This window comes from Charadrius vociferus, unplaced genomic scaffold (genome assembly GCF_000708025.1).
Source record: "Charadrius vociferus isolate BGI_N301 unplaced genomic scaffold, ASM70802v2 scaffold650, whole genome shotgun sequence".
Lineage (NCBI taxonomy): Eukaryota > Metazoa > Chordata > Aves > Charadriiformes > Charadriidae > Charadrius > Charadrius vociferus.
Genome location: NW_009646736.1, coordinates 5,123,910 through 5,143,894, shown reverse-complemented (window position 1 = coordinate 5,143,894; position 19,985 = coordinate 5,123,910). Strand labels below are relative to the sequence as shown.

Sequence of the window (19,985 nt, the reverse complement as noted above, 5' to 3'; positions counted from 1 at the left end):
GGAAAGAGAGAAAGAAAGAATAAGAAAGAAACAAACCTGAATAATGACAGGTTACAGATTTAGCCTTGCTGTACAGAGATTTATTTCTTTACTATATTTATTTACATTTTACTGCTGCTTGAGAGTTCCTATCTACATTTGACTCTGTGCTTCCCATCCTGAAAAAAATTGCTTTCTAACCAGACAACACAGGCAGTGTGAGAATGGAAATGTGATCTCCATTTTACAGTTAGGAAAGAGGCAGAGAGAGAGAGTCTGACTGTTCTCAGGTCACACAGAATGTCTCTGGGAGAGCCAGAATTTGAACCCACACATGTTGCTTGAGTCCCACTGAGTCACAAGGCTGTCTTTTTTCAAAAAAGGAGAAAATGTATTTGTTCAATATGCTCATGTCAGTGCTTTTTCTGTGGATATTTTTTAGGACATCTTGGTTTTTCTTCTATTTCAATTCATCCTGTTTTCTTGTTTTTGGTTTCATAGTTTCCATTAATATTTAATGTGTGATAGAATGGGATTTAAAACTACACTGTGTGAAGGATTGAATGAGGCTGAGTTTAAATAATAGTTTGAACATAATTAAACCATTCTTTCAAAGAGATTACGTTTCTAGATAATCTTTATTGCCTTTGCAATGTAAAAGATTTAAATCTGTTTCCATCTCTTTCATAAATTGATGCATATGGAAAGATAGTACGATATTTCAGATGTGCTTGTAAGAAAAAGCTTTTTTTTCTACTTAGTGTATTAAAACCAAACTGATAATATTTAGACTGTAAGTTTCAATTATTTTCTTTCTAAAGTATTCAGAAGTTGATAATTTTTAATGTACTGTGCACAGCTTGAAATTGGTGTGTCTGATCCTTTTTCTCTGCTGGCGATATGCGGTGGATTTTCCTGTGATCTCTCCTGGAGAACAGTTGTTTGCTTTTGTGTTGGGGAATTTCTTCAGCAATGTAGGTGCAAAGCCAGTTTCTTTTACTGATTTAAACTTCTCCTAAGATCTGTTTTTACCAGAGCACATGAAGAAACTAGCTATCTAAATCCCAACTAACTAAGGTCACTTTACATATTTGAAAACCACAACATTTCATCCTGTAACTGGAAAAATTATCTCAGGAAGCCATTGAAGAGTTGGAAACTTTTGGACTGTGTGGGTTTTAATATCTGAATCCTGTTTCAAAGGTTGTGAGTGCTACTGGACACATGTAAAATATCAGCCTTTGACATTGTTGTGGCAGCTTGCCTTTGTTAACAGGTTGACATTCACTATGTAGAATAGACTTTAAACAATCCACTGAATTAATAATTTGGGGACTGGATTTACTCTGTTTTTTCCATATTTTACTGATGTTGCAAGCTGGTATAATGTTTTCTGTGATTGTAGGCAACAGCAATAAAAACTGAGCCAAAAGTTAGTTTTGTGCTAACACATCTAAGAGGAGAGTTGCAGGTGGAAGACAGGTTTTGCATAGTGTTTAGGAACTTATCTATAGCCTTCTCTTTAGGCTCGCTATTCTATTTTTTGAAGCTCTCTGGAGGATCCTTTCTGACTGTCTCCAGGTAGAATAAGTAGAACCACTCTGAAGAGACGCTGAATGAGCATTAAATGACAAATTGGTGTCACGGCAAATAATGCTGGCAGAAAGATATGGCAGATTTACATCTTGCAGTGTTTTATCTTAAACTGAAACCTTAGGAAACAATTGGACTGGCTGGCAAAAAATCCATGTTTGTGAGTGTGATTCTTAAACAAGCCTAGTGTTTGTACCGTATTTGTGCTGTTCAGTCTGCCTTTGGAAAGTTAACTGCAATATGAAAGGCACCTTGGTATGCATTTGTCTTAGGATTCTATTGGAAAAATACTCCAAAAATTATAGCTGTCCAGACATATGAAATAATAATTGCATGCAAGTACCTTTTATGATTTTTAGCTCAGCTTTGTCAGCTGCAACTGCTGACTGTGCCTATTTAGTCACTGAGTGTATTATGAAAACAGAGACTATTAAATGGAGGAATGGGGGTGAAAACAAGAGACCCAGATACTAAATATACTTTCTTAATCAAGATTATTGCAATTCTATTTTGTATATTCTATTGATTATATTGTATTCTTATTTAATCATGAGCTACATGGATACATATTACTTGCTTCCTCCTTTTCTCTGTGCAACGGTACTTTAAAATACTGTGAACGTCACAAGGAATGGCTAAAAAAGGGCCATTTTAATTGTGTCCACACAATATAGTTATGTTCAGCTCTTAGTTATGAAACCAAGGATATTTTTTACTTTTTTTTTTCTGTGAGCTTCAAATGTCTGTTGAATGTTAAGCCTTGAAATTTTGCTACCTTGTAATTCTGACGTAGCCATGCTATTCTCTGTGTCAAGATGTTTCTCAGAGCCCTTGTTATAACGATTGCTGCCATTTTGGAGAGGACTAGAGGAACCAGAGAAGTTTCACAACCAACACAAATCAATCAATTTTGTTTCCTCCTCTCTTTTTAACCGCTAATCAGAATGAATGTTTTTAGTTCAACAGAAAAATTATGTGCTCAAAGGAGAATGATTTGTTTTGATAGGTTTACTGAAAGAAAAATAAGCTTTAGAATTAATAGTAACTAAGAAAAGGGAATGATAAGTTAAAATCCCGTAAAACACTCCATAAAACTCAATTTTGAGAAAGTGTGTGGCTGAAGTTCTACATCTACACTAATCTTTTTTTTTTTTTTTTTTTTTTTTTATTCTTCACCTAAACCAAGGAGTCTTAATTATTTTCACTTCTACTGTGTATGGAAGGTTAGTGGAGATTCATAACACACAAGGTGCACTTCAGTGCGTGGCATGGGCAGCAGGAAGCAGTGCTTGTCATGAAGCACATCTGTTTCCAGTCAAAAAAGCTCAAAGCAGTTCAGAGCAAATAACATGTATCACAGACCATTTTTTATTATTTTTGCTTGTAAAGTGAATGGATGTATTCACTAAGGGGGAAAAGTGCCCTTTTATTGTTTGAAAATGTTATTTTTTTCTTTCTTGTTACTAGGTTTGCAAATAATAAACTTAACATTTCAGGTGTGACAAGAACAATTAAATTCCCTTAATATAGAATAAATACTGATTTATTAATCAAAAATAGGTTAATCTGAATTTGGATTAATTGGGAAAGAATGAGTAAAGAGCTTATGCAACAACAGGATAGCTACATGTTTCAAACTCAGATTTAGTCCAAGCAACTAGAATATGAAAAAACTGTTGCAAACAATTTTTGAACTGGGCTTTGTTCACACTTCAACACTTTTTATCTTCAACACTCTTAAAGGAAAAGGAAATTTCTGTGAAAATCTCTACTGCTTGGTAGTGGGAGCAAGCTTAAAATGCAATTGACAAATTATAGAACAGAACTAGGTTTTGTGCCTTCCTGGAAATTGTTCTTTTCTTTTCTGTCACTTAAATATTATTTTGCAGACAAGCCATCTAGAAATTGTTGTTCTTTGAGAACTTGTATATTCTATTGATTTGCAGGAGAAAGAGACTTTAAGGAGCTAAGCCCATCTGATCATAAAAATCCATACTTCCTTGATACTTGATATATTAAGAATATATAAACTCAGTATATAGTTGAGAATTAAAAATGAAGCAGAGTCAGAGCTTGACCTTGATGTCTAATGTATCACCTGATATGTATTAGATATGTCCCCATACAAATTAAATAACATTCAGAGCTGTAACAGAACCACAAGGTAAAAGAGTAGACCATATATTTTGGACTGTCTTCCATGGCCTCTAACTCTTCTGCATCAGTCAGTACAAAATCTGACATTGACCATTAATTGTCTCCAAAGCTAACTTTCGTAATAATGTTGCCTTTGTTTTCTACGCAAAAAAACGTTAGAGGCTGGGGTATACAAAAATTCCAGCCAAAGAAAGAATTCTAGCTGAGGTAAACAATAGTACCATTTTATATAAGAAAGTGTAAGATTAGGAACTTTATATATATATTCTTTATATAAGAAACTGTAAGGTAACTTTTAAGTGTTATCTTTGTTGAGTTGTCATTTGTGCATGATTTAATGGATGTCTACATGAGAGGACTCATGTAGATACGATTGCTGAGGTAATATACCAGTAAAATTAAACACACAAAAAAATATTGATGCTTATTAAAATAATGGCCTTTGAATGGATGGAAAGGCAAAATTCCCAGTGTAGACCCAATACTTTTTTTTGTGACACTAATGATATATAAAGCTTATGTAACTCTTATAATTGAAACACATGTGTGATAATAAATGACTGTGGTGCTTTATTGAGAAATATAATAAGCAGCATTGCTTATTCAGGGAAGGACTGGAATACTGTATAGGGAAGAACCGGAATATTGTATAGGGAAGAACCGGGTAATCTTTAGGACTGGAGCACTTGGGTGAAATTTGCATTTAAAGACTGGGAAAATATCTGTTTCCAGTGACGGGTTATCACTTCGATGAGAAGACAAATCGAGGGAACTGCCTGGCTATCTTAATTGGTCAAATGATGACAGCGAGTCAGCAGTGTGACTTAGCTCTGACTAAGGCAAACATTTCTGAAGTAAGATCAAGGAAGCTATTTCCAGGACAAACAAAAGTATTGAGGCAGTACTAAACTTTGGAGTCTGGGGTGCACAAATGAGCAGGTGAATGAGGGCTTGTACTCCACAAGGAGACTGAGCAAGAATGGCTTATTTAGTGTATAGGCTGAAACTTGAGAAGAATTTGCAGATGTATTTTATGAATCACAGAATCACAGAATTTTCAGAGTTGGAAGGGACCTCTAGAGATCATCTAGTCCAACTCCCCTGCTAAAGCAGGATTGCCCAGAGCACATTACTCAGGACTGCATCCAGGCGGGTTTTGAAAATCTCCAGAGAAGGGGACTCCACAACCTCCCCGGGCAGCCTGCGCCAGTGCTCTGTCACCCGAACTGTAAAGAAGTTTTTCCATGTGTTGGAACGGAACTTCCTATGTTCCAACTTGTGCCCATTGCCCCTCGTCCTGTCACTGGGAACCACCGAGAAGAGTGTGGCTGCAGCCTCCTTCAACCCACCCTTTAGATATTTGTAAGCAATAATAAGGTCTCCCCTCAGCCTTCTCTTCTCCAGGCTAAAGAGTCCCAGCTCTCTCAGCCTTTCCTCATAAGGGAGATGCTCCAATCCCTCAGTCATCTTGGTTGCTCTTCGCTTGACTCGCTCCAGCAGTTCCCTGTCCTTCTTGAACTGGGGAGCCCAAAACTGGACACAGTATTCCAGTTGTGGCCTCACCAGTGCCAAGTAGAGGGGGAGAATGAATGCATTATGGATGTAAATATCAACATAGAAGAGGGAAAAGACATTTCACCTGAAAGTCAATGATGACATAAGAAACTGAGTACAAACTAGACAAATCTAAGCTAGAAATTCAGGCAAGCATAGGACAGGATATTTCGTGCTCAGTCTTGTGCTATACTATTAGAAATGCTGTTTTAAAAATAAGCACATTTTCCCCCAAATTTCTAACTGCTGTTAGAAAGTTTTCAGCACCAGAATGAATCAGATTCTGCAACTGCTGTCCACTAAACAAAGTGGGGGCAAAAGGCCCAGCTGTTTTAAAATGGAAGTTGTGTCCATGACTAGGATTGTGTGATGTGGTTGACTCTGACAGCACACAGCTGTTTCAAGACCTGGTGATCTGTATGAATTCTGTGCCCTGGCCCTTTTTCTGTTACTGCGTTAAATTTCTAATGTTTGTTGTTTTCCCTGGATAGGTTACTATCTTAATACTGTGAAAATTCTTGATTATGAACAGTGGCCATGTTCATACTTCATGTTTATCACTTTGCTTGAATGTGTCAACAGTGAATTATCATGAAATGATCTGAGAAAGGTGTTTAACGTAGATTAATCTATATTCTTTAATCCTTTGAATTTACTTTCTTGGAGATACATCAAAGATGAGGTTGGTTCCTAAATACGTTTACAAGATAAATACAGGAGGGCAAATGAATCCTGTTTTATGGTCTTTGTAAAGCTCAGAAATAAATACTTTATATGCAGTAATATATGCAGTTTCTATGCATTGACCTATATCATATGTTTTTCCCAGTTTGTTTCAGATCCTTGTGCCAGCAACCCCTGTCACCATGGCAACTGCAGCACTAGTGGTGATGGCTACCTCTGTCTCTGTAGCGAAGGCTATGAGGGAACAAACTGCGAACACTCATTTCACAGCCTTCCAGTCTCTGAACGGACAGAGTCAACATCACCAAGACAGAGCAGACCGGTCTCATCCACCTTGGAACCTGACATTGTTCTTCCTCATTCAAGAGCAACCGTGATGTTACCTACCTGGCAGCCAAAAGCGGGACAGAAAGTTGTAGATCTGAAATGGGATGAAATAGAGGTGAGAATATTCTGTCTAAATGAAAATGCAAGGAAAAGAACTTTTAAGTGTTATATTTGTTGAGTTGTCATTTGTGCATGATTTAATGGATGTCTACATGAGAGGACTCATGTAGATAAGATTGCTGAGTTAATATACCAGTAAAATTAAACACACAAAAAAATATTGCTGCTTATTAAAATAATGGGCTTAAGCTGGTCAAATTGTTTTATTAGGTATTTCTTTGAAACGGGATAATATTGCTTCTTCCAGTCAGTTGTATGACACCATTATCTCCAAGCATCAAATAAATTTAGGAAAATCAAAAGGTTAACATGCATATATATATATATATTTTGCTATTTGCAGTTATAATCACATGTTGTTTCGAAAAATATGAGTCCCTGCAGAGCTAAGAAAATATAGCTGTTTGAGGATTAAAAGTGGTAGTCAATATATTACACAGTGCCCAACTTTAGCGATGTAATGATGGTGGAGGAAACTTTTAAACTTTTGTTTTATCTCCTAGTAAAGCAACAAACTTAAAAATATCTGGCAAAACTACAACTGGAAAGCTCACAACATATGATCCTTAAGAAATGTGATCTTTGCTTTCTACTGTTTTGTATACTGTTTTATTAGCAATTTTTAGTTGTCTTGCATAGAGTCTAGTATCTGCAAAAATAAAAGTATCAGACTTAACCCAGTTACCATTAAATATTAATCTTTACGTGTGAAAACCAAGTATTGGCAGAAAGTATGTTTGTTCACAAAGAATTGATTATTTATCTCTTGATAACTCTTTCATGTATTAATTTCATTCTTCTTTGAAGTCCATCACTGCAAGGACGATTTGTATTTCTCTGTGCTGTTGTTCTCTTAGTTGGATATGCGAGACCACTACTTCTGCATATGCTATTCCTTCAGCAGTTGGTACTGGAAGTCTCCAACCTGATCCAGAAATCACCCACCTATAATAATATTACGTATGTGCAAAATGCATCCCAAAGAACAGTCTGCCATAGAAGTGAGAGTCTGTTTTGGTGGTAATGGTAGTGCCTTTTTTTGGCTTTGTTAGTACAAAGCACTAGGGGTAATGAAGCTTGTTGGTGAAGAAATACAATTTCAGCAGGCAAAGAATTAAAATCATCGTAACACCTTTTTCTTAATGAAAAATGCATTGTAAAGTAATTTCATTTGAGTTTATTCAAGAATAAATAGGTTAAACATCAGCTGTATCTGTGTTTGAAGTGTTTCAAGGAATGTGATTCTTCTGAGGTGTTTTCACACACTACATAATGAGAAAGGCAGGGGGGTTGGACTAGATGATCTCCAGAGGTCCCTTCCATCCCTGACCATTCTGTGAAAGTAAAATCAACATATGTGAGATCCAATCCCTGGAGGTGTTCAAGGCCAGGCTGGACGTGGCCTTGGGCAACCTGGTCTAGTGGGAGGTGTCCCTGTCTATGGCAGGGGGGTTGGAACTCAACGATCTTCAAGGTCCTTTCCAACTTAAACCATTCTATGATTCTATAAAATGTCTGTTTGATGTATTACGAATCTCAGATTATATCTGAGGTACAAGTGATTATAGGCCTGTATCCCATTTCAGTGGAAGTTCTGGTGGGCAATGTCTGGAGAACAGAGCTTAATGTCTTGGAATTCCATCTCCCATATCTATTATTTTACAGTAGAACATATGTCAGGCACCAAGTATGGAGTTTGGAGAGAGCACTGAAGCAGAAGCAAACAAGGATCTGTTTTCATTACTTAGTTTAAATGCTGTGTCATCTCTGCATGGGTGCTCCATGTGTCCTGATCAATTAAGGGCATACCCTTCTCTGTACCAGATTTCCCTTCTGTGTCTTCCTCAGTCTGTGGTCTGGTATTGTATAAATAATATTTCTGCCTGGTTTGAATTTTAGGTAGACTCACTAAGCATTTCAGCCAAACAGATCATTCACAAGTGGGTATTTCAATAGCTGAAATTCACCCTTCTGTGTGTCTTCTGTTACCTGAGAAATGCAAATAAGTTATTAATTGCAACTGCATTATTAACACTAACATAAAAATGACTTACTACCCTGTTATGAAATTACTTCGGTTGATATGTTTTTAATATATTGTGATGGGTCTTGTATTTTTCACAATCTGTCTAGTGCAGCATAGTGACCTTCTGTTCTTTAGAATTCACAGTGAGACAGAGGCTTTTCCAAAAGAAAGATACTTCAGCTGCTAATTCAAGACATTGTCTCTGATCTATATTAAACTAAAGTGAGTTGATTTGCCTGAAGATTGGTGTTCCCAAGCCTCTTTGGTGGAGGCTTCAAGAGTAAAGAGTGAAGTGTTAAGCAGCAAAATACTCCCTTTCCTCATAGCTTTAAAAGCTTTGTAAAGCTTGATCTGTTCTTGCCCTCCTAAAAGGAAAAAATAAAGTAACTAGGTTTTGTATTGCAAAAATCTACTGTTTTGATACTCCTCGAGATTCAGAGGCTACAAAGGCTGCTATTATGTTGTGGGGGTTTTTTTCTTTCTTTCTTTCTTTTTTTTCCCCTTTTCTTTAAATCTTCCAAGTCAACCTGTTTTTCACACTATTCTATACTGATACCACAAGTGAACTAATGTTCTTCATATTCTTTTGTCTGTCTACTCAGAGAGAAATTTTGCCAGAATCTCTCCAAATGTGAAAGCTCTCACTGTCTTGCAAGGACAGTTTCCATGGAAGCTTTTTCAGGAAGTTTTGGAGACTCAAAAAATGAACACATGAGAGAATTAAACTTTTTAAGAGAGGCATGATGTATGGTTACAGTTGGATGTATTTTTCTGTATTCCTTAGATACTATGGATATACTTGGCAATGCTTGCTTGGTAATGTCTGCACCAGTAGACAACATACAGATCTCTTTGGATACAGTTTCATTTCTTAGAAAGCTCTTGCTACAAGAAATGAATATTTTCCTGATATGCAGATTAAGGGCTACAAACACAAATCGCAGAAAAATATTCATATCTCTAGGTTTCTTTAATATAATAGGAATTTTTCTTTGTGATCAGTTGTTGAAAGAGAACTCTTTTTCCTACTTTTAGGCAACTAAGTTATTCCATTTGCAAGAGAGATACATCTGGCAATCCACATTTCCCCAGTCCAATGATCTTTTGTGTTAGAGTGTAGAAAAGATATATATTAGCCAATAATACAAGAAAAAAGAAACCATCTCATTAATAACACTCAAATAACAGATTCAAAGAAGGTGTCTGTACAAAATCAACTGTAAGAACAGCAGTGACAACCCTACTCTTATATACTACTTTTCCTTATTAGCTCTCAATTTTTTTTTCAAAGGAAATCAGCAGTATTATTCACATTTTACAGGTGGACACACTGAAGCGGAGACAAGTAAAATGATTTGCCAGGTGCACTACCAGGAATTAGAATGCCAAGCACATGAGTGCTAGTCTAACCTTTTATGTATACTGCAATACTACTGCTCAGATTCAAGCTTTTGGAACTCGTCTTACAGGCTGCAATAAACTTGTAATTCCCCTTGCAATGGGGACAGCATTTGTTTTACCTGTGTTCTTAGTCAGTAAATTATAAGACTTTAAAAGGAGTATGGCTGAATCCGCTAGAAAATCCTGAATGAGAGTGGTCCTGCTCTGCAGCAATGGAATATGCTTCTTCGAATTCTGCTTGAAACAGAGACCTTTGAATGTTTGACTGCTTTATGTGTTGCTAAATGTTCGTGCACTTTTCGCCAAAGTACGTAATGGGTGCAGAAGGAGGCTGAACAGAATCCTGGAGAAGAGATCCATTTGAGGTTGCTGAATACACAGGAATTCCGTCCTCAGAAATAACAGCCTAGGAAAATCTTTGGCATGGAAATGGGTGGAGGCTGGAGGAAGTACGCTTGCCCTTTTCTTATCCTATTTTCTTGGGATGCCTTCTTACGATTGCTGTTGGAGTTAAAGTACTGGAGTATGTAGACTTTTGGTTGACTTAGGGCAGCTCTTCTTATACCTGTATATGAAATTTGTTTTGAAAGCCTCTATTATTTTTCTGTATGTTACAGTGGGACTTGGTAGGCAACTGGCTCGTGGGGTGAATTTTTGCTCACAGAATCACAGTGTAGGTGAGGTTGGAAGGGATAGCTGGAGATTGTCTAGTCCAACCCCTTTACTGAAAGCGGGGTCAACTAGATGATGTTGCTCAGAAATCTGTTCAGTTAAGTCGAATACCTCCAAGGATGGAGAGTTCACAAGATACCTAGGTAGCCTCTTCCAGTGTTTGAAAGTTATCTGTTAGTTTGCAGAAATATTCATTAATATCTTCTTAATAGTGTAGTGCGGAATTGATAAGGCTAATGTGAATCTAGTTGTTCCACTTAGAGACCACTTTTAAGTTTGAGGAAAGTGTGGCCTTCTGCAATTCTTTCAACTCAGGGGCTGAGATACAGAAGAAATGCAAACACATAACGCGGTAGCAGAATGGCTGTATTTTGCACTGTCCAGGAGTAGTCTGCCAGTGTTGATAAGGCCTTGTAGAATTACAAATGTCTGGTCAGCTTTCCAGGAAACATACTATGAAATTTCATATACAACAAATATCTTCAGAGAACTACTTTCAGTAGTGAGAGGCTGTGTATGTGTATCCTAGCAGAAACGTAGGCTTAGAGTCTGTATGTTACTTTTCTTAGACTCATTGAATTAAAGGCTAATACACTTAATTTACCAAAGTAATAAAGGCACTCATGTAAAAATATTGCCTTGGGATCTACGTCTGTATTTCAGCACTTGTGGAATTAAGTGTATATCTCTCCATTCTTGTTGGTGTGTAAGGCAGGAGTGCACCTGTACAATTCACACTATTTAATTTTTTCAGAAAAGTTGTAATATGGAAGAACAGTCTGTTGTTCTCTTCTTAGGTACCACATCTGATTTTCTTTGCAATCTCATCTATACTACTGCTATGGCCTGGTAAGGTAATCTTCTAGACAAGTCACTGCTGTCTTGGTAAGGTCTAGGTGGAAATTGTAGGAATAGGTACTCTTCTGGAGATGTCACTCATGCTTTCTCAAATAATGGTCTTCTTTCACCCATGTAAAGACTTGGAAAGTTAACACTGTTAAAGCATTTGAAGCAGAAATGTAGTTTTTATATATTATGTTCTTTTTTAAAAAACAAGAACATGATTTAGATGGAAATGTATAGAACATGTATGTAAAGAGGAATTCTGTATTTCCTATCAGTATTTTTAAGCATTTTAAAGTCTAAGTAATATATTGAAGAGCAGCTCTTAAATATATTCTGTGCTTATATAGGAGCTTATCCTTGTAAGCAGCTCCTAAACATACTTTGGGGTCTGACAGGTGCATGAAGATTTTGTTTTCTTTGGTGACTATTTTTAAAGTAACTGCATCATTTGTGTTGTATCTATAAGTCTGTTCCCCAAGGAGCTTCCTTGCTGGCTTAAAGGTTCTGTATTTGGGAATTTTGGAGGAGTTTGATGTCATTGCAGTTATATGTAATGTTTTTTTAAGATTGTCTTTAAATGACTTTAGATGGTCTGGTTATCTTTTTTACTTTAGCCTTTTCACTTTTTAGATTTTAAAGAGGAATTAGGATAGAAATGCTCTTTATTTTACCTTCTGAAAACCATTTAAGTATATCTTTCAGTGAGTTCAGTTTTAAATATCTCCTACCAGTTCTAGCAACTTTTTTTTTTTTATGAGTGACTCTTACAGATCTTTTTCATCTTGAGTTTCCTTTCATATTTTTTTCATTCTTCATTCTTTCAGTTTTGCAGAGAGCTCTGTTAAAACAGAAAAGAGATACACTTAAAAATCTTTATACAAATTTCCCACAGCTGTGGAAAATCTGTCTAATTTTTTTCCTCTACAGAGGGATCTGGACAGGCTGGATCGATGGGCTGTGGCCAATAGTATGAGGTTCAACAAGGCCAAGGGGCAGGGAGAGATTTAGATTGGACATTGGGAAAAATTTCTTCACCGAAAGGGTTATCAAGCATTGGAACAGGCTTCCCAGGGAAGTGGTTGAGTCACCATCTCTGGAGGTATTTAAAAGATGTGTAGATGCGGTGCTGAGGGCCGTGGTCTAGAGGTGATTTTGGCAGCGTTAGGTTGATGGTTGGACTCGATGATCTTAAAGGTCACTTCCAACCTAGACGCTTGTATAATTTTGACTTCCTAGATTAAGAAATTGTAATGAATGTTATCTTTTTTCAAAATTTATTTGAACAAATACAATAAAATTGCATCACAATTTATTTTCATAAACTACATGTATTCATATTATATGTGTTGGAGAACTCAACAACGAATTGAGTATTGTAGACATTTTTGGGAAGTGTGAATACTGAGTATTTGTTTTGCCTGAGTCAAAATCAACTGACTCTCCTAAAAATTATTTGCATCATATGCTGGACTTGTGTTGTTCATGTTTTCAGAGGTGTTTCATAGTAATGTTTAAAATATGGATTTGAATTTTACTTAAACTTAAAAATTAGATTCTGGCTTTTTCTTTAATAGATGGTTAATTCACTGAAGTGTGTCAGCTTGCATTTTCACTTTGCCAGTAATGTTGATGTAAAAAGGTTGCACACGTGTTCTAGGTAACTGAAAAAATAACATTGCAAAATCTGCCTTGCAATTTGAAGATGCAACTGACTGATTTTTTTTTTTTTTTACAGTGTGATATTTCATAGGCAAGCTGATGAGGATACCTGAGAACTACTTAATTAAAACTACTGATGATGTTAATGTAGGCGATAGAAAGACTCAATTATACCACATAAAATATTACTTATTTGAAATAAAGTTATCATTGGAAACAGTAATGGTTTTCAAACTGCCTTTATGAAATTACTACTTCACAAGATATGAATAATTAAGAAGTCTGTGATTCCCCTGTGTTGTATGGCATCCTGTATGATGTCTTGATCTAGTTAATAGGGTAAAAGATTTCTATGTCTACTAGCCATCATAGATTTGGCAAACATCCTTTCCCTCTCAACTGTGCTCGTAATTTTTTTCCTTCTGAAAGCACTGTTTATCCGAGCAACTTTTACTTGGAAAGAATAGTTATGGGCAAGTGGGACAGTATTTTATAAAGTAAACTGTGTTTGGGAAAAAAGATATTTCAATATAGTAGAAAGACGATATCCATATTTGCTATTATAAGTCCTTCAAGATTTATGATGGGATGTTTCTTGGATGTGGCAAGTATTAAAGCTTTATTTATTATTTTAAAAGACCAGAAGCCTATTCATCTCTTTCTAAACGTGATCACTTTTAAAGGTAGATGCCTTTAGAAGTTCATGCTTATGTGCAGGAATTTTTGTTAAAAAACCCAAAAACTAAAAGGGTGTTTGTTGATAGCATAAATGTTTTGGTTCATCCTGATGACTTTTAAAAGATCACTGCTGGATTATTAGTGTTATTTCTTAAAAATTCTTTCATGTTTTCTTTGGTCAGATTTTCTGGTTTCTATTTTCATTTTCAGATAACACCAGATGTGGCTTGTGGAAACGCCAGTTCCAATACCTCTGCTGGAGGCCGGCTTATATCATTTGAAGTTCCACAAAATACATCAATAAAGTAAGAATATTTGTCATATGTGATGAAATATAAAAATGCTTTTATTTTACTTTTCCTGGATATTTAAGATAACAGTTTTTCAGATAGGCAGAGTTGTCAAATGGCTGAAAGTATATGAAAGAACTTCTGACAGTCTCCAGGCATCTAGTAGTTGCACGACAGCGCTTTGCTTGGTATAATTTTTTCCCATATACTTAATGTTATAAAAGATGTAATCATGTAAACTGTCTCTGGGCTATCAGAATGCATTAGAAATTAAGGCAGATCTGTTGAAGGTGTCAGTTTGGAGAAGATACGACATTTCTGTTCTCCTTCATGCAGTGAACACTTCCCCCCCCCTTAAATCTCAAGATGCACTTGCTGGTAGAAAGTGTTATTGTTGACTATATAAATACATGTATTTTGTGCATTTGTATTTGATTTCTGGATTATTGCTTTGGGTGTCATCATCAGCTGTGAAATATTTATGTATGTTCTGCAAGCCACATTTCTCAAAAATTTGAATTTATTTTGTGTTATTCAGTTTTCAAACTCATGCTTTTTTGATCAAATACTTCCTTTGTTACCTTTAATTAACAGAACCTGACTTCCTAGAAAGATCTGATTCTGTCAGCTGCGATGAGGCATTTTCTTACTGGAAATTTTATTTCAAATAAAAATCTGCCAACGTAGTTCTCTGGCTCACAGCTTTACTGCAATTTTAGACTTAGATTTTCCCAAAATAGCCTACTTTTCTCATACTGTCATCTTATCTTTCAGAATCCCAGCTTTCAGTTAAAAAAGGCCATGCTCACAAGAAAAAACAAACTGATACAAGCAGACAAGCTGCAGACAGTTGGGAGCAGTAACTGTTAAACGTGGGAGCTGTCCCACTCTTCCCACGGGACTTTAAATTTTGCTCATTCATGAGTGTTAAGCCTAAGTCAGGAAGAGATCTGTGAGAGTGGGTGCTCTGGCTGGCTGGAATCTGTAAGCAAACAAGTGTCTTTTCTTGAAATCAGCAATATGCTGGCATTTGTAGATTTGACAGCTGTATTTTAGACCCTTAAAGAGAGACCCCTTTTTAAAGGAGGTTGGAGAGTGCACAGTCATTTTTGGGCATTTTTTACGCTATATATCTGTAGTAGCATTTTATATCTGGGTAGATTAATGCAGGTCAATATCTATCTTAATTTAATTGTATTTCTGTGTTAAAGGCCCAAGTAATATCTCTGGTTCAATGGCTATTCAAGAAAGGAAAATAATTTCAGTTTAATAATTTTATTTTGTTTTGGTTGCTAGGTATGACCTAAACTGTGAAACTAGTTGCTATCCTGTTCTAAAAGTGAGATGGTCAGCTTTGGGGGTAGTGGTGGGGGTTGTTCTTAAAGAGGACCCAAAATACTGACAAAAATTTGCTTGTTATGATGTCTAGTTGCAACATTTTTGCAACTTGTGTGAAACATGACTACAAAACTTTTCATTTCTTCTTGTTTTGAACTCAACAAGTAGTGACAAGGGAGAAACTGCTTTGTGTTTTTAGGAGGATTGAAACAGGAGATTGGGGAACAGAACTTCATCTCTGGGTGTTTGGAGGCCCGTTTGCAGCAGGAGAGAATTATCAGTTTTCAGCAGTTGGATGCATTTGTGTTTGAATTTTTGGGGGATTGTTCAAACTCATTTGGGATTCCGTTAATGCAAATATGGGGGAACTTGCCAGAAACATGACAGGTTTTTATTTTTCCTTTATGGAGGTGAGTAGGGGAAAAAGTATCCTGAGAGGAAAGAAACACTGACATAGATACAGTGCTCCCTAGTGGAGTCGACAGTATATATGCAGTTGTAGATATTCCTTTATCCAACCTGTCAATATTCAGGAAGGCACCGTGGACTCAGTGACCTTGGGAGCATGACATGACTCATTTGATTTACAAGAATAAACTGTTCTGAACCTTTGATCTGGTTTGTCAAACAAACGAGGATTTCTACTAGGATCCATCTCCCTATATGGAACGAATATTGAACATTCCTCAGTAAACAAGAGGGCTGGATGTACTTCGGATGCAGAAAATGGTGGCATTGTAGATGTAGAACGGAGGTACTATTCAAAAAGGCATAAATACAAAGGCTGAATAAGGATGCTTTACTATCATACAATGTTTATGTAAAATTCTTCTTGGGAACTAAGATGGTGTCCTTCAAGTATTAGAAATGGAGACTCTGTATGGTTAAATCTGCTATTACAGATACTACTACGCAAATCTTACTATTGAAGCATTTTTCTTATTTTTGTGGATATGCTAAGAACATTCAGGCCTTTTCCTGATTCCATACTTGCTACGTTTAAGTTTTCCTTCTTTGTTGATAAGCTTTTGTTCTGCAGTGATGTAGTTCCTAATAACACCAATTTCCCTCAGTGTAAATATTCTTATAATTTCTTTTGTTAGAATAAGGCAAGACGCTACTGCTTCTCTAATCCTGCTATGGAAGGTCACAACCACTGGATTTAAACAGTGTTCACTTATTGATGGCAGAAGTGTCACTCTTCTCCAGGCACTGGGTGGACTTGTTCTTTCTGAAGAAATGCTCGCATTAGGAAACAACTACTTTATTGGTGAGTAACATGTTGACTTTCTGTTTATCATCTCTAGGTCACAGCTGATGGTTTACCCAACAGTTAGAGAAACAAAGGTAATTCCCTTAATTTGAGTCCTGCTGAAAGATCCAGATGCGTTATTGGGACCATGTTTTAAACATTGGTTCACTGAAAGCAGACAAGAGGTACACTAAATTCTTACACAGGTGGAATCATTCAGTTTAAAAATTAGATGGTGATTTTTGCCTGATACCTCTAGATGATGCAAGGTATTTTGTGTGTTCTATTTTAGCCAACTGTAAAGCTTTTGGTAAATGCTACAGTAAAGAACTGAATATTTGAGGTGTTTGTCAGGTAATATATCATGGGATACTTTGTAAAGAAGCTTAAGTCTGTACACAGTAAATTTGAAAAAATATGTTAAAATATAATAGGAAATCTGATCTTCTAACAGTGTTTACTTGCACTATTTTTTCTTTTCTAGTTTTATCCCTGTGAACATGAAAACTTAGAAATATACTATCTGTTTCACTGGGTGATTAAATATTAAGCATCGTGTTTGAAGGGGTGTAATGAAAATAAGCTGGTATGTTATTTTTAAGCATATGGGAAATAATACTGATATAATGCAATATTTATACATAGACACAATAGACTTAATTAAATTGAGCTTTCTGGGCATGTGGCTTATTATACCAATGACATGAAACCAAAGTCATTATACTAACATCATTTATTGTAATCTTCTTGAAATGCTATGTATCTTATAATGAAGTATAAGCTGCCACAAATTGGTATTCAGCAACTTATCATGCTAATAAATGTAAAATTAAAAACATTCTGATGCAGAACTTTGGGCCAAATTCTAAGTTTGCAGGTAATACAGAAAAAAACCCAAACACAGTAATAGTGCCATGTTCTCTCCTTTTTGAGGTGTCTTAGCAAAGATATTGCCTGAAGGCTGTCAGTATAATCATTTAATTACTATCAGCAGTGGTTTCTTTTAGTGATGTTTTTTTCTTCAAATAATTTTCCAGTTCCTTATATTTTCTTTGTTATTTACTTCCTTCCAAGATACTTAGTTTTAGCTTTTTTTTTTTTTCTTTTAATCTAGTTTTGCATTTAATTAATCAGAGTTAAAACTCTCCTCATGTGTCTTCCCCAGGAATAAATTTTTGCAGTTGCCTTGTGGTAGTTAATGTACAATAAAAGTAAGTAAAAGCTTGCTGAAGACAGGATAATTTGTAACTTTTATGCACTCATGAAAGTACTCATGAAATTTAGATAACTAAAACGAATATTGTCTTACTCTTTCATAGTTTATCTTCTCCTACTTGTCTCTTTGTAGCTGTCTTTCTGTCACTTGGATTTATTAAAAATTAAATTGTTTACTGTGTGCTAGGTAACATGAGGTGAAAGTATACCTTTTCCCTGATGAATATAGAACAAGGTTTAGATCAGAAAATTGTACTAATGATCTTATTTCATGCAGTACAAGTTTTCTGAGACCTCTTATTTTACTTCCATCTGGTTTTTGATACTTTCTTTGGTCTTTCTTCTTAATTTCCTGATAGTGAAATTCTTCATAGAATTTTCCAGTTGTTGTAGTGTAATTTGATTTATGTAAAGAACATGAATCAGAAGTGGGTATGCATGGAGCAGCAAGGAAACTGCAGTAACACAGTGATACATTCATGAATAGGAGAATCTGAGTTCTTAGTAAAGATGAGTGCAGACATAGTGCATTTGAATTTTTATAAATCCTATTTATTTTAGCAAATGGATGGATTACCTGTAGTGCTTTTGATAGAAAATGAATATGAAGCATTCTCTCTGCATATCTTTTAGTCCTGAGGTGTTGCAACTCTATACTATGATATAATCAAGTAATGAGATAACTCAAGTGTTTTCTGGTGTAAATTATTTTGTGGCCTTAATTTAGTTATAGCTTTTCCCAGAATAATTTCCTTTTAATAAAACACTTGAGCAGAAAAAGGGTGAAATACTAAATGAAAAGGGAAACTGAAAAATTTAAAAGTGTTTGTGACTTATCAACATTTATTGTGACAAAGAAAAAACAGAGTAGCCTCTGGATTTTCTTCTCAATTGTATGGAAATATTCTGCTTACTTTCCATCATCAGTTCTCATCCAATAAAGTGTAAGTCTTGGGTATAAAACTTAAAAAGGAACTCAGTTATTTCATGTGAAAAATGCTGGGGTTTTTTTCTGAACTTATCTGAAATCCATAATTCAGCTAAAGTCTGTATAAAAAAAAACCCTAAATCTATACTTAAGATTTGGTCCAGATGTATGGAAATGGTCTGTGAATCTGATTCACCTCACCTAAGTTTTTAGTTTTCAAGAGTTTAGTTTTGAATAAAATCAGATGAATAAAGTTTTTCTTATAGACAATGTTTCATGTGTTTTGATATGCACGACAAACTCATTCTAAGGTACAGTAAATTAAATTTATTTTACGTAAAAAGGAATAATGTAGCATGTGCTTTTATTGATGATATTAAAGCTAGAACAATCGTGAGGCCACAAGATACTGTAGGATGCTGTAGGCATAGTAAGGCATCACAGTAAGGTGGTCCCTGTGGACCTTGCCAGTTGACGTATTTACTTCATATACTTTCCCCCTCCTTCCCCTAGTCTTTTTCCTGTTTATTCAAATGAGTTTTTAAAGGATTTTTCTCTTAATTTGTGCATTATCTACAATGCATTTTTTTTGTCCTTTTAAAAAATTTCTAATTAGAACTGTAAAAGAAAAATGGGGAAGATCTAAGTGCAGGGAGTTATTTTGTAAAGTTTTTTTTTGGGGTGTGTGCGTGTGTCTTTTCACCTACGTCTTATTTGAGTCACTTCACTGTGTTGTCTCCAAGTTTGTTACTCAGCAAAATACTTTAATTACCTTTTACAAATCTTTCTGAATAAGATGGTTATGTCAAAGATAAAACATCTTGGGAAATATTACTTGTTGTCACCATGAGGTAACACGAAGCAAGTTTAAAATTGTTTAGACAAGATTGAAAAGACTCAAAAGTTGGCAGCAATGTATTGATTTGCTGGTCATGTGATTCAGGGCACAATGTCTACAGGCTGGAAAGAATTCTGTCTCTGAGATCTAAAAATAGACACCTTGATCACAGTGCTGTTTACTCCAGAGACAGTACCTGCACTGTATGAGAATGAAGGATTTGAAGGAAGAAGAGTGTAATGTAACTTTAAAAAAAAAAAAAAATCAGTCTGTTTTCTATAATGTGATCTATAAAATGGCTGATGCATCTGCAAGGAGTCTTTTGCTGTGCAGGAAAAGAGTTATGATGCTGTGGTTATGCAGCATGATTACATTGTTAAATTACAGCATTTACCCCATTAAAATAAGCCCCAGTAGATGGGAAAGAG

At 35.6% G+C, this 19,985-nt stretch overlaps 1 protein-coding gene across 1 annotated transcript in view; it reads left to right on the top strand.

Moving 5' to 3' along the window:
- Window positions 1-19,985, top strand: part of DNER (delta/notch-like EGF repeat containing) — an 87,536-nt gene that overhangs the window by 4,392 nt on the left and 63,159 nt on the right. The window contains exons 2-5 of the mRNA XM_009890313.1: window positions 4,462-4,583; window positions 6,113-6,409; window positions 13,907-14,001; window positions 16,428-16,594. Coding sequence (XP_009888615.1) covers window positions 4,462-4,583; window positions 6,113-6,409; window positions 13,907-14,001; window positions 16,428-16,594 — 681 coding nt within the window. The remainder of the gene's footprint in view (window positions 1-4,461; window positions 4,584-6,112; window positions 6,410-13,906; window positions 14,002-16,427; window positions 16,595-19,985) is intronic.